Consider the following 16,342-nt stretch of genomic DNA (forward strand, 5'->3'; position numbering starts at 1 on the left):
ATTTATGTTTATATATATATATATATATATATATAATTTGTGAATCTAAATCAGATTAGGATAACACGTGTCAACCCATTTGGGCTTTTAAGATTTAAAATACTATGTCATCTACGTAACGTCTCAATGTCACATGTTGTATGTTTCATAAAAAATTATTTAGTTACAAAACATATAAATTATTAAATTAATACATTGATTAATTATCTTAATTTATGGAAATTAATGATATTAGTGAGTTTAAATTTGAATATATATTTATATCTAAATAAATCTGTGAATCCAAAATTGGTTAAAATAACACATGTTAGACCCACATGAGCTTTTAAGGTTAGAAATACGCATGTCATCTACACAGTGGTTCATATGACACGTGTCGTATTGTGATGCTTCTTTAAAAATATGTTTGATTATGAACCATATAAATTATTAGATTATTACATTAATTACCTTAATTTATGGAAATTAAGACATTCGTTAGTTCAAATTTGAATTTAATTAGATGTTCAAGATAAGCTAGGATAACACTGTTAGATATGAGCTTTCAAGGTTCGAAATACACAATGGTTCGAATAACACATGTAATGTTGTGATACTTCTTAAGAAATTTGTTCGGTTACAAACTATATAAATTATTAGATTAATCAATTACCTTAATTTATGAAAATTAATGTCATTAGTGGGTTTAATTTTGAATTTTATAATTTGGACGTAATTTAATGCTATTATAACATACAGAATAATCAATAGTAAATTTGGATTTGGACGCAAATTAATTAAAGAATCAATCAATTTTATAGTATAAACATTAGTAAGCATGAAAATATCATTAAATAAGACCTGTTATATTTAATCGAATGAAAGCAATTTATTTAACTAAAGAACTTATGTTCAATTCCTATCATAATTTAAAATTTGTTTAGATCAACAACAGAAATTTCAAGCAAAATTAATCACTAATCAATGGATTAAAAGACAATCATGGTGTTTGACATAAGGAAAAAAAATCACTCAAGCAAGTTTAGTATTTTATTTTTAATATATAATTAAGGTAATTGTTTTTTATTTTGATGAAACTTAATTGTGAGTAACTAATATCTAAATTCAGCATACTTTTAATATTGCACGAATTTGAGAAACAGTGTATATAGCAAAGTCAATATATGATTTCCGCCCTTTCAAAAAATACATTATTTCCGCTAACTTGATTTAATTTTATATTTTATATTTAATTAATTTATTTATTTTTATCCAATATTTCCGCTAACTTGATTTATTTTTATATTTTATTTATTTATTTTTATCCAATATTTCCTCCCTTTTAATATTTATTTAAAATTTACCGTTAATTTTTTAAACTAATTACCGTTTATTCTAAGAAAATAAATGATATTCAATTTTATAGTTTCCAATATAATAAAAGGAGATATTCCATTTAAAAACTGTTTTTATCTCTACTTTTTTTATATGAACATATTTTTTTTATTATTCTAAAATTTCTTATTATTTCTTTTTGTAATAAAAGGATACAAATGGAAAAACAAAATTAAGTAGAAATCCAAAAAAAAGTAAGTATCTTTCATATATAATCACCCATAATTATCCATTATCCATGATCTTTATGTTGAATTCTAGAATCTCACAATATACACATTGACTTTCAATTTATCTCTTCTCTCTCATAATATTTTCTTTCCACGAAATAAAAAAATAAAAATAAAAAAAACTGTAAATTTCTATTTTTTCTCTCACTTTTTATTTAACCACTCGCATAATTATCTATCTATATACATATATATATATATATATATATTATCCTAAACTACCCACAATTCTGCTACCAAACATAGACTGCTCACAAAAGCAAAATAGAAAATAAAAATAAACCAACATATTGATTTTATAGTTTCCAATATAATTAGCACTGTGATTTATAATTAAGATTATTTGAATACAATTTTAATTGAATTTAATTTCAACCAAATCAAATAAAATTCCTTTTTTGTTGCTTCTCTCTAAATTTGAATGTTTTTTTTTTCCTTCTACCTTCGTTCTAGCTACATTCTCTTTCTCAGAGCATGAGAACATCATATAGAGCATGTGATTCGGATTCTTCCCCTCTTTTTTTACAAAGAGTAATTTTCTCCTTAATCCCCTATAAAGTAAGCAAAGGTATTATTTTTTTGATAACATTGTTTATACACCAATCTTTTTTAAATCAATACATAGTTTACTTGCAGTCTTTCTTCTACTGATCTTCCATTGAAAATCATTAACATTTACAAATTGTTTTTTTTCCAGTCATGATAAGAGTTTGTAGAGAAAACTCTTTGAGAAAGAAGGTCAATATTTGTTTTACATTTTATTGAGATTTGTTTTATATTTTACAAATTTGACAAAATTAATTTAAATTTAATTATATTTTTTTAGTAGTTATTAAAACAATTTAAAAATAAAAACATCATTGATGAATAATCAATAAAAATAATTAAAATAAGAAAAAAAATCATCTATAACGAATTTTCATGGCAAAAATAATAGTAATATGGTGTTTTTTTTTTGTTCTCACAGTGTCCTCCTTCAAAGACAAATCTTCTGTAACTTTTATAAAATTAAGTCAATTGAATGAATTTAATTAATAATTGAATGATTATTAAATGCTAAAGCTAATATGTAATTTTAAAATTTACTATTATGAATATTTTTTTAGTAAAATAGGATACTTCTCAACTGAAAACTAATAATTAATCCCTTCAGGTATTTATGGTCTCCTTAATTGCATATCAAAACCTCAATTACACACACAAAAAAAGATTGTCATCATTAACCTATGTTTTCAGTCTCCCTCGATCTGCCCTTCCTAATTTATTTCTTAAAACCTTGATTACATAATGCACACCTCCCTTTATCGTTCTCAAGATTCCAATCCTAAAACATTTTTCACTCTAGTTTTTATAGTAAGTTTTAATTCCCTCTCTTTTACGTACTATTTATCTCTTGTTTTCATTGGCACTCCTACTTGTTGTTCAGGTTAAATCATTTCGGATGAATTAAAACTTACTATAAAGCAAGGCGTCAATTGGATGAATTAAACAAAAGACCGTCTCCACTGCTTAATGCTATTTATAACAAAGTATTTCTGTGTTCATAGAATTTAAGATTTTTTCAGGATAAAATATTAAGTTTATTAAAATAGAAAATTGCCAATCACTATAATTATAGGCAATTTGTGATTGAACACAAACTAATTGCAAGAAACTGAAAATAAAATAAAAAAATCTCAACGAGACACTCCTTGGAGGTTGAATATTCACTGCTCCAAAACTTTGATCCTGTCAAGTATTCATCATGTGATGAGTATCATCATCAGAGAATTGATCACTAGCCATGGGTTTGTTAACAATTCAAATTTTGATTCCTCGCACTACAAGTCTCAAGACTGCATTTTTACAAGCAATTATTATACTTCCTGAACCAAAAGGTAAGATTTGAATATGAAAACCAAAGTTAATTTTAGCCATATACTTTGAATATGAACACCAGAACTTTCCACCAACAGCTTAATAATCAATTAAAAGTCAAGCGCTGTGATTTTGGGACAATAGCCAGTTGTTATCTAATTATTGTAAGGCAGATTTTAATTACTGGGATTTTGGCAAAAAGCTCCGCAATCTTTTTTATTCTTGTGCAATTGAGGACATGATTTTCATCTAAAGAGAACAATCAGAACATATTCAGCTTAAGAAATCACGTGCCTCATTTAATTAGTTTAATTAGGACCATTAGATTAAATCAACAGATGAGAATTGATATAACTCTATAATTACATGGATATAATTTGATCTTTCCTCCCTCTTTATATATTATATTTTATATGTATTTTCATATAAAATATAATAATATATATTTAAGAAGCATTCAAAAATTTTATAGTGAAAATGTAAATTGATATATTAAATATATAAATATATGCAGTCATCCAAAACTTTTAATTTATAAAGTTTATTATAAAAAATTATAATGTTCTTAAAAATTTTAATTGATAAAAATGATTTATATATATATATATATATATATGTTTCACGTTAATAAAAAAAATTTAAGTATTAATAAAACTATTTGAAAAAAATAAAATCTTTGACCATATGACCAAATTAAAAATTAGAAAATATTACAATATTTTGCATCTTTATTATATATTTACAATTGTATAAAAAAATAGTAAAATAAAGTTTTATTGGGTTTGGGCCGGGACCTAGAGTTGAAATTGTGGGTTTGGCCCGGAGTTATATAGAGTGCTAGATATTTTGATTATTTTCCCTCCAAATTTTTTTTATAAGCGCGTCGTCTTGTTTCAACTTTCAGGCGCAGAGAGAGAACTGAGAGAAGAGATGATTTCCACCATGAGTTGGGATGAGAACAACGATGAATTTGAGATCCCTCTCACTCAAACGACAACGGCTTTTCACGCGGCTCTTGCTTCCATTGATGATGATAATAATCAACGGCCGTCGAAAAAACCTAAACGCAAAACGAGCGAGGGTGGTTGCGAAATTGATAACTGCTGCAGCTTGGATTTCATTCCTTCCACCATAGGTTGTGTTTCTGCTTGCAGTGTTCAACCGTTGGGAGAAGAGGACAGTGTTTCTCCTTCTTCTTCTACTGCGTCTTTGTCGGAGCTGAAAACGAAGGGGAATTATCTTCGCAACTCGATAGAGTCGAAGCTGGTGGTTTCGAGAGCCAACGCGCTTAACCGTGCAGATGCAGACTCTGATTCGGAGCTTGATCTGTTGATGAATTTGTGCGATGAGTTGGAGGAAGTAGATAGTTCCGTTCGGTGTCCCCTGTGTGAGGTTGATATTTCGAACTTGACCGAGGAACAGCGGCATCTTCATACCAACAATTGTCTTGACGACGTAAGATTCACGCGCTTAACATTCCTCCCTCAGTTTCATTACTTAGTAAATTTCGTAAGCTAATGCTGTAAGTTATATCAATGTTATGCAGGTTGCGGTGGTTCCTGATGATAACGAGAAAGGTGCTCAACAAGTGCCTAAAGTTGCTTCTGTGGTTGATTGGCTACGCGGGCTCGGCTTAAACAAGTATGAAGATGTTTTCGTTAGGGAAGAAGTTGATTGGGACACCTTGCAGTGGCTCACAGAAGAGGTTAACCTGATTTCATTCATTCCATCAGTTTTAGGTTCATTGATGCTTTCAAGAATTGTTTGTTTAATTTTCAGCTTTAAGTTATGTTAGAAGATATGATAATATATTCTGATTTTATATAGTTGTTATAACTATTAGATTTATCTTTAATCATATCTTTAGCTATTAGGTTTATCTTCAGTTTTATAGTTATTATATCTATTAGATTTATCTTTAGTCATATCTTTAGCTTGTAATCTTGTATATAAGCGAATGATGCTTAATGAATTAGGGAAGGAAACAATTTCTTTCAAGTTAAAATTGGAACTTACATTTGTTATTCTCCCTCACTAATGGGATAAATAGTTAGTATTTTGCAATTTGGCTTAGTAGAGTGTTCATGGAGCTTGACCTAATAGCCTAAGTTTTTAGGAGATTACTTAACTTAATGAGGTTGTGTTATTGGAAATATAAGGATGTGTTTGCTTTTGGTTTTTGGTACCCCAAATTAAAAGGAGAGATGGGGGTGTAAAACACTAATGGACTACTGTTTGTGCTAAGTGTCTTCCTATTTACTTTGTTAAAGTTTCGTGTTAGCTGATTTTTTTTTCCTTTTTTTCTTCTGTATCTGCAGGATCTCTTAAGCATGGGTATTGCTGCACTTGGGCCGAGAAGAAAGATTGTGCATGCCCTGAGTGAACTTAGAAAAGGAGATGCTGCTGCAAATGAGAAACATGAGGATTCTTCGGCGGAGCCTAGAAGGATTAGAAACCAGAAAGTCAAATTAAAACATGACAAGTCTGAAAGAAAAGTTGATGGCACTGGTAAACCAGTGGCAAACAAATTAATCACTGAATATTTTCCGGGATTTGCTTCCAAAGAAAAGAAAGTTTCTGCCTCTCCCGGAGAACCACAGGAAAAGAAAAACAGTGGCTTGGATTCTGGTCGTAAGCACAAATCAAAAAATACGCCAACAAATAGAAAGCTCCGTGATGTTCCCAAATGGTGTGCCGTCCAAGGAACGCCTTTCCGAGTGGTAAATAGCAATTTAAAATTTTAAATGATACATGTGTATTTGATTTGTGTTAATGTAAATTCCCTTTATGCATTCCTTTTGGACTGTGTGTGGAAATATCTTAGCTACAAGGAAAGCTTTTTATGGGGAAAAGGGTTTTTTTTCATGTGTGGTGCTTGGTAACTGAACTCCATATCCATTCAAGAAAATGCTTATTGCCAGTTGGACGACAATTCAAACTGAGCATGCACATCAATCACGTTTCATGTTGACCTGCTGAACTAGGAAAAGCAAATTGAATATTCATCCGCAATTAGCTAATTAATTATGAACGTCAATATCTAAGAAACTTAGGCTATTCTATCACCATTATTGCCCCATCTTGTTTTAATGTAGGTCCGGGTGTTTGACAAATACTTTTACTATATGCAGGATGCTTTCAAATATCTCAGAGGAGATTGTTCTCACTGGTTTCTCACACACTTCCACTTGGACCGTAAGTCTACCTCTGCATGTTAACATTCAATCTTTATCGTAAAAAAATTTCAGTCCTGAGTCACTGTTTTCTTGCAACACATGTGTTTATGTATTATTATTATTATTATCTTACACTAATATATAAATTTAGATTGATTGTTGTGTTATATTGATGATTTGTTTAAATCTGGTTAGCCTTTAATTTTTTCACTCAATTTTAATTACAGTTTAGAATATAAGTTTTGGCTTTAAGATGAGATCTATGTAGTTGGCCAACGGATTGTTAGCTCTTATTAGTTTTGACAAACACATCTCCATCAAATGGTTAGCTTACTTTTGAATAATTGTTTTGGCATGTTTTCACTACATAATGCTTGACTTTGGTCATACAATTTGGATATACAATTACCATGGAAATCATATATTCATATTGGGAGATCAAACATGTGCATAATTTAGTAAAAATGTAATTTTGGTGCATCCTTGATATATGGAAGTGATTAAATGTGTCACTATCAGGAAAACATTAGAGTTCCATGTCATCTTAAAACTTATTAGAGACATTAGTTCAAAACTTTAAACTAGCAAGCAACAAGTAAATAAATAATGGAGTTCTTTGTTCCAGCTCCTTGTAAGCAGATTTTTACAATCGGAGTCAAACTTCTTCTAGTCACCTTGGCTGTTTGTTCTCATTTTTTAATGCAGATTATCAAGGTCTCACCAAGTCATTCAATCATGGAAAGATCTATTGCTCCTCAGTTACAGCTAGACTTGTAAATATGAACATTGGAATTCCATATGATAAATTACATGTTTTGCCTCTGAACCAAAAGGTTGAAATAGCTGGTGTTGATGTGACTTGCTTGGATGCCAACCATTGTCCAGGTTCCATAATCATACTCTTTCAACCTCCAAATGGTAAGGTGTGGCTTCGATTGACTTATTGGTGAACTTAACTATCATTGTTGTGTTAGAATTGGCTAATGACTAGATGTTTTTCCTCCATTTAGGCGGTGCTTCACACGGGTGATTTCCGCTTTAGTGAAGAAATGGCTGTCAATCCTTTAATGCGAATATGTCCTATCAATACTCTGATTCTTGATACAACATACTGCAACCCACAGGTGAGTCCACGTATAAATAATGGAGTCATCTCTGTCAGATGACATGAACGTATAAGTTTTTGCTTTGGAACCTGGGCTCCATAAGTTTATTTTTGTTTAATAACTTATGAAGTAGGACATTATAGTCCAGATACTCAAGAGATTGAATCAAAATGAACTGATTTTCATTTTTCTATCTAATTGTGATCAGACAAGTTTTCTATAATCTATGTATATATAGCTTGTCAGAGGCCTTGGAGTCTGACAGCCAATCTAAAATGGTCGACTTGGCAGTAGCAGCATGGAGAAACATCGTAGTGCATGTTTGATTCAGTTATGCAGGAGAATTTTGCTAGCTTCTTGAAATAGCTTTTGAAACATGGGCAGTAAATTAATCTTTTACCAAACATGTTTGTTTTCTATAAAAAGTAAAACTGGGTTGGGTTGTTTTTCAAATAGAGAAAGTTGCTTTGTGGAAAAAAAAGTTCATTGTGAAAACTTGTACTAAAAAAGTTTATCCAAACACACTGATGAATGCTACAATTAGTGGGCCTAGTATTGCTTTCATTTTAATAAACTAGCAGCATACGTGTATGCATGTGTGAATTAGACGGCCTTGGTAGTTTACTTCAGACAGAGATCAGTAGTAATATATTCTTATTAGACGATCAAGCACGCAAGCTTATGCTTTATATTATAATAATAAAATTTTAGCATGACAGCTTGTTTGTATAAGAATGGTTTTATAAGTAAAGGAATAAGTGACAAAACGCTTTGCCTTTTCGCAAATCTTTTCCAAAAAAACAAATTAGTACAATGTCACTTTTCCAATGACCTTTGCACCTAGTTCTTACCCTTACTGAACTGTAGTTTGTTAAAATAGTTCATATATTTCTTCCCTTTGAATTCTAGTAACAGTCACTTTTAATATTTGTAATATTTGTTCTCTGTTTCATTGCAGTATGACTTTCCAAAACAAGAGTCTGTAATACAATTCGTTATTGATGCTGTTCAAGCAGAAACTTTTAATCCCAAGACCCTTTTTCTGATCGGCAGCTATACAATTGGTACAGTTTAATACAACTCTCTTTCTGGATATTGATATTGATGCTACATAATGCTTGTCTTTGCCATTTTTTATATGTTTGATAACATGTTGTAATGGGGTAATAATTAGTAGACAGGCTGCTGCTAAAATGTAGGTTTGGGTAGAATTGTGTTTATCTGGTAAGTACTACCAAGGAGAAAAAATGAACAAATTTCAAATATTCTCCTTCCGTCTCTATTTTCTTATGTTTTTATAGGCAAAGAAAGATTATTCTTGGAGGTTGCTCGTTCGCTTCGTAAAAAGGTTCACGTTACTGCTGCGAAGTTGCGTATTTTAAAATGTTTGGAATTGAAGGAGGAGGATATGCAGTGGTTCACTTCAAATGAACATGAAAGCAACATTCATGTTGCCCCTATGTGGACGCTGGCGAGCTTCAAAAGATTGAAGCACATATCAAGTCAATATAAGGTGAGTGTTGATGCTTTCTAGCACACATGTAGCAAGAAACATATCCTAATATATGCATAGAGAAATACATCTAAGGCACTAATGTAATATTTTTTTTCATACTTTGGTCAAATGCTTTGTTTGAGAACTGTTCATGAGATGATTGAATAAATTGGTGGTTGGATTGTGCAGCTTTCGAGCATGATCTTTATACTAACACTAAGTTTGTCTTAACTCTTTAGTTCTACATTTCTAATCATCATATGCCTTTTTTCTTTGATTAGAGTCAGTACAATCTTATAGTTGCTTTCTCTCCCACTGGTTGGACGTTTGGCAAAGGTAAAAAGAAGTCAACGGGAAGGAGATGGCAGCAGGGTACTATTATAAGGTGGTGTTTCAATTTCTTTTAATGCTGTCTTAATTGATCAGATCAGATTTTTTTTTTCTAGTTGTGGCCATAGTTTGTTATACCAAGTACATTCTTGAGTTATATTCACTGGACTATTTAGTAGGTGCTCAATGGGAGTTTTCCTTATGTATAACTATGAACTAATTTTAGTTTTCCATGTTATCAGGTATGAAGTGCCATACAGTGAGCATAGCAGCTTTACAGAACTCAAAGAGTTTGTAAGAGTTGTATCTCCTGATAACATTATACCAAGTGTGAATAATGATGGACCAGAATCTTCTGATGCAATGATTTCTCTGTTGTTATCTTGATTTGTTCACCAAAAGGGAGTTTAGTCTACTGTTGTGATGTGTGAATCTTAAATAAAGGTTTAGTGAATTTTGCCAAACTTCTTCGCATTTAAGGGTGAAAAGAAGACAAATTGAAAACACTCTAGCAGAAGTGCTCATCATACTTATAATCCAATTTCTATTTGGGAATTCAAGGTGAATTCTCTTATACGGGAGAGCTGAAAATAGGTTGCATTGAACTAGGTTTTACTAGGCTTAGGTCTATTGAAATTAATTTCTCTCACTCTCACATGATGAAAATAAGTTGTGTTCAAGTAGGTTTTGTTAGGCTTGCATCTGACCTTAATTAAAAATATATTTATTGTCTCAGTATGTTTCGTTCACTTGTCAGATACTTATTTTAAAAATTTGAGTTTGAATTACATAAAAGTTTGACTTGACCTATAAGCTTGTTTAAGAATTTAATTTGTAATGATTTTTTAATTTTTAATACCAAGATAAAGATAAAAATATGTATGCCAAGATTTATAATTGAATTTAACTTATTTATGATACAAACATATTTTAAGGTTTAATATAACATTCATGTTAATTTATTTAAAAATATATTTTGCAATAAATCATTTAAATAAGACATAAATTTATTTTTCAATGAATTTAAATATAAATTTTAGTTTGACTCTTTATGAAGATTAATATTTAAAAAGAAAATTAAACTTAAGATTTTAATATACTATAACAAATTAAATATAATAATGATACTAGCAATGAATAGTTATTTATGGTTTTTTATAGGTTGGTTTGTTAGGATTAAAAGGGTTTGGTCTTAAGCTAAATAGACTTTAATGATTATGTTTGAGAAAATGAGTTGAAATGTTAGTTGAAAAGTTAATTTATTAAATTATAAGTAATTAGTTATTAAAGTAGTTGAATAGTGTAAAATAACAAAAAAAAAATTATGATTTATTTAAAAAAGGCAATAAGAAAAATAGATAAATATATTAAAGATAAAAATAAATAATTAAAAGTTAGAAATTAATATTTTGAAAAATATTAAAAGTTACGAAAAAAAACTTATTTATTAAATAATCAAATAAGTTTTTTAGTTAATAAAAATTAATTTAAATGCCTTGTCAATAACCAATATAAGACTTTTACTTACTTTTTTTTTTTTTTAAGTTTGTCATTATCTAAGCAAGATATAAATTAGGTCATATCCTTCTATCTAGCCGCTTCACCTATTTTCACTCTTAATATTATTGACTTCCTAAAATTTTATTTTATCTAAAACGTAGAACCATATGCTGAAAGTGTCACAAGTGTATGAAAATTGGTTGCGATACTTTTTTTTAAGGTAAAATTACATTTTTGGTCCTTTTAGTTGTCTTCAATTTTCAATTTTGATTCCCTTTAAAATTATTCACACATTTTGTCCTTTTTTTTATCCAATCAGGCAATCTTGGTATCCAAGTTTAGATTTAGACGTTAATTATTACAAATAAATGTTAACTGTCATGTGTTACATTCTAATTGGACGATGACTGACACGTGTTATATTCTGATTGGATATTGACTCTATGGATGATGAAATATATTGTTGTTATCATTAGCTAATTAGAACATGATACATGACAGTCATTATTCAATTAGAACGTAACATGTGACCGTCAGCATTCATTTGTAACCGTTAACGTCTAAATCTGGACTTGAGAACTAAGATTGCGTGATTGGATAAAAAAAGACAAAATGATAATTTTAAAGGAAGGTCAAAATTAAAATTAGAGACAACTAGAGAGACTAAATTTACAATTTTATCTTTTTTCTATTATTGTTTAAGTGCCCAACTGGTAAAGTACTTCGAATTTTTAATAAAAAATTTTATCACAATATTATTGAAGGGTTAGATGTATTCATTTGTCGTAATACTCCATCATTGATAAAAAAAAAGTGTAATCTAATTTCTTATTTAAAATTAACATATATTATACAACATCTATAAATCCTATCACTACTTTTGATGAAATTAGCAACTCATTACATCTTAAACGCCCTCACAACGTTAGACGGAGAAAAAGAGTTAACACATACTATTTGACAATGAATAAATTTGACTTATAAATTTTTTTGAAATAAACAATAAAAAAAATGAAATTGAAACAGTGTTAATCTTCTTTTATCATCTTTTTTTTTCTTTATCTTCGTTTATATATTGTCCATTAACTACTAAACTAATAAAAAATTAACTGTTGTAATTCAATTATTTGTTGCCACTGTTTTAGTTTTTTGCTAGTTGTGTTTCAAGATATGCATCAAACAGCATTTGGTATATATTCAGCACCTGACTTTCTGGCTATCATGCCTACTCACCTTCGGTTGAAACTTGAAACTAATTAAACATTGGGAAGTTGACATTATTTGTAGTATACTGCCACACAAATATGAAAATATAATTAATTCATTGACTACTTGTGAACACACCTTGTGAAACATGCTATATAGTAGTATCCAATTTCGTCGTCAACATTTTGTGTGGGAACGTTGTTCAAAGTCCACTCTCCTGGTTATGTTGTTAATTAATGTTCTTAAAATTCCGCATTAATGGGAGAACACAAAGAAAGGGAAAACACCCCGTTTTTGACCGTTGAATTTGCCGAGAATGGAAAAAGCCTAGAACTCAAATCCAAAGAAACTGAGAAAAAAAAACTAAGGCCAGATACAACCTAGAACAACTTCCAGATTACAAGTATTAATATGAACGGTTTATTTAAGCTTTTGAAAAAAATACCTTTATAACATATAAAATATTATTTGTTTTTTAGAGATTTTGAAAAGAAAATAAAATGTAGAAGATACTTTTTTCATCTACTTTATAATTATATAAAAGGATTTTTATTCCAAAAGTTAGTTATAAATCCTTTTAGTTGTCTTTTGTGTATGAAAAAACATTTTTATTTTGAAAATAATTACTTAAAAAAGTATTGAAATAAAAAATTCGACCCCATAAATGTAAATGTAAATGTTATTTCACAAAAAGTATTTTCTATTTATGAATACATATGTTAACAATTGATGCATATAGAAAATTTTATATACACTTATTAATCATAATACGTTTTTGTTTTTGTGGGTAATCATATATAACAAGTATTTTTTTTTTATCATAATTTGATCATGTTTTATTTTCTAAATTTTACAAAAGCGAGATTTCAAGGAATTTTACAGAGTATATACAGCAGAAGAAGAAAAAATGTTTTTATTGTGTGTCATTAAATTTGGAATAGCAACTTATTAGTTATGGTCTCGTTTCCTAATAAAATACTATAGGATATATAATTTATATATTGAATATAAAATAAAGCAATAATTTATTCTTAGAGTCAAGAGAAATTTTTAGGAAGATGATGAAGCAAGGCTACACACATCACACATCACACGTGTGACAAAAAAGTCAACTTATCAGACGACTGAGACGCGAGACGCCTCCGCGCGGTTTACACGACACGAGCCATTCAGTCAGCGACCACCGACTAATACGGACTACGGAGTATGTACAAATGCAAAATTTTGTTTGACTCTTCTCTCTTTTATCAACAGCTTTATTAGAAAAACTAATAAATTCTCTGATAATATTAAAAAATAATGGAAATGATAGATCAATCATTTTTTCTGTCATGAAATTGCTTACTGCTCATTCACTTTTTATTTTGCAATACATTAATGTTTCTTGTGTTAAGAGGGATATATATAAATAGAGGTATTTCTAAGTACGGTTAATCTGCTAACCTAATTTAATTCAAACCAACTAAAATATTTTGAATTGTTTTTTTTAGTGTTTGGGGTAAATCCAACTCATTCTGCTCAATGAATCGGTTAGATGACGGGTTTTAAATTTTAAATTTAATATAAATGTTTAATTTTATATTAATATATACAGGAAAAACATTCCTTTTTCTTTAATAATTATTTGTTTATTTAATATTTAATTTCTATAGTTTTAATCATTTTACATATTTCATTAATTTTTTACCCAAAATTTGATAAATATATATACATACATATATATATATATATATATATATATATATATATATATATATATATATATATATATATATATATGTATATATATAATAAACAAGACTAAATTATGACACTTGGTAACACTATATAAGATCATAAAAAGATTAAAATAAACAAAAATAAGGAAAAAGATAGAAGTAAAAGAAAAATTTGAATGTTATGATATGGAATGTATTAATCTAAAAGTTAAAAATAATTGATCGAGTTATTGGGATAATTCATATTGAAAAAATATGAATTTAAAAATCAAACAACTTATCGTTGGTTCGGTTCAAATTTGAAGTAAAATGAATAAATTAACTAAATCAATTTGATTAGCTTGGTTTGAATTATCAAATTTATCACCAGGTTAATTTGATATATGATAAACACCTTTAGCTTCAACTCCTTTAACAAATGAAAATTCTTGGAATATAGTATTTTTTTAACCCTCAAAATATTTGAAAATTTAATTTTAATTCCTATAAAAATCTAATACATTTTTAGTTCTTAGAATGTGTTTTATTAGAATATAAGAACTAATTTTTTTTAATAAAAGCTAAAAATAAAATTTTGATATCAGGTTAATTAAATTTTTATTCTCTTGACATTTTCAGATTCTATTTTTTAGTCTTTCAATTTTTTTTAAACTTTTAATCTTTTATTAATTTTCTGACAACAATTTTAGGCCTTCTAAATTTTTTGGTCTATTTTTAATTTCTTGTTTGTTTTTATTGTTAAAATTAGTCTCAAATATAAAATAAAGGAATGACTAAAAATGAATAAACATTTTTAAAAGAAACTAAAAATACTTTTTACAATTTTTTAATTATCATAGTTTATAGGAAATAAATGAGCACATTTACATTCTAAAGGATAATAAACGTAAATTTATTAAAATTATTTGTTTCTTTTCCTGTTTTTAGGCAATTTTTTATGCACACGAATATCTCAGTACTTAAAAAATAGCCTTAGAATCTTGTTGAAAATATAGGCATAATTATGTTTCTATGCATACAATTTATATTATTTGCATTTAAACAAATTAGAATTCTCAATTATGTACGGCGTCTCGTGGATAAAATATTTTCTAGAACAAGTGAATCACAATTATCTTTTTCTTCTTTTTTTCTTGTTATTTTTTTTATCTCTTGTTCTTGTAATATATTTATCACAATTTTTCTTATTAACATGAATTTTTCTAGTTTTTTTTTAATATTGTATTTAATTTTTTCAATAATTAATAAAATAATAAAAATAATTAATAAAATATTGTAAATAAAATAGAAATTTATAGTTTTTCATTTCTTCCCAAGTTTTTTAGTGTATATCATATCAATTCCACAAATTTAAGCTTGAATGAATCACACCTTTTGAGTTATCAATAAAAAAGAATAAATAATTTTCGTTCCAGAATGTGTAAATCGTGAATAAATTCGTCCATGAAAGATTAAAATTAAAAAAATGAGGAAAATTTATCCTAAAATTATATTTTACCCTTAAATGAAATAAAATTTGAGATTTAACAAATTAATCTAATAGAAACACATTGATATTTAGGTTCAACAAAAAAAATTAATGACATTTACATCAAATAAAAATTACTAACATTAATTACTCACATTTTGATACAATAGAAAATTATTGACATTTTTGTCCAATAATAATAACTTACTAATGTTTTTGTAATGAAAATGTATTGATATTTTGGTCCAAGGTAAAATTATTGATATTTTAGTCCAAAAAAAGTATTAAAATTTTCGTCCAGCAAAAAATGATTGAGATTTAGATCTAATAATGGTAATTTACTCACATTTTCGTTCAATTGACCATGTTGGCCCAATTTTGTGACAAATTCGTTCTTGTGTGTCACGTAGACTATTTTATTAACGATAAAAGTCACGCTTTTTACACTTTGAGGGACTAAATTTTGAAATTTTAATTTTTCATAAATGAATTTATATAATTTACATATTTAGGGACAAAAATTATTATTTACCCTAAAATTAAACTACAAATAAAAAGTCGCTAATTCAGCATCATTAATTACTGTTGCTTATTGCGATTTAATGCAATCTTGGAACCGTTGTAACGATAGACATTCCCACAAGTAAAAAAAAAAAAAGGAAGGAAAAGAGTGCTAAATTGATCACAATGAGAAATCAAAATATTATCACACAACATATTGATTTTGATTGCACAAAACGGATAGATGGATATATATGCATTTACTTATGTTGTCATGTGTTTGTGAGATTACATATTTGTGTGTTCATTTATATGTAATGAGATCACAAATTAAGATCGATCGACTATAAATTGTTCACAACTGAATACTCTCTAGGTTCC

At 28.1% G+C, this 16,342-nt stretch overlaps 1 protein-coding gene across 1 annotated transcript; it reads left to right on the top strand.

Annotated features, from left to right (window-relative positions):
- The first annotated feature begins 4,331 nt into the window (after positions 1-4,331).
- Positions 4,332-10,317, top strand: LOC114414875 (DNA cross-link repair protein SNM1). The gene is made up of 10 exons (XM_028379315.1): positions 4,332-4,916; positions 5,008-5,166; positions 5,780-6,181; positions 6,593-6,656; positions 7,343-7,560; positions 7,648-7,761; positions 8,702-8,807; positions 9,045-9,256; positions 9,520-9,623; positions 9,811-10,317. The coding sequence occupies exons 1-10, from the start codon at positions 4,392-4,394 to the stop codon at positions 9,953-9,955; spliced, it is 2,049 nt and encodes a 682-aa protein (XP_028235116.1). The 5' UTR covers positions 4,332-4,391; the 3' UTR covers positions 9,956-10,317.
- The last annotated feature ends 6,025 nt before the right edge of the window (positions 10,318-16,342 follow it).

Source organism: Glycine soja, chromosome 6 (genome assembly GCF_004193775.1).
Source record: "Glycine soja cultivar W05 chromosome 6, ASM419377v2, whole genome shotgun sequence".
NCBI classification, from domain to species: Eukaryota; Viridiplantae; Streptophyta; class Magnoliopsida; order Fabales; family Fabaceae; genus Glycine; species Glycine soja.

Bases quoted from the DNA above. Each gene is read 5' to 3' on its own strand.
- LOC114414875 (XM_028379315.1), top strand. From the start codon at position 4,392: ATGATTTCCACCATGAGTTGGGATGAGAACAACGATGAATTTGAGATC. The intron at 4,917-5,007 runs GTAAGATTCACG...AATGTTATGCAG, and splicing joins CCAACAATTGTCTTGACGAC to GTTGCGGTGGTTCCTGATGA. The intron at 7,762-8,701 runs GTGAGTCCACGT...GTTTCATTGCAG, and splicing joins CAACATACTGCAACCCACAG to TATGACTTTCCAAAACAAGA.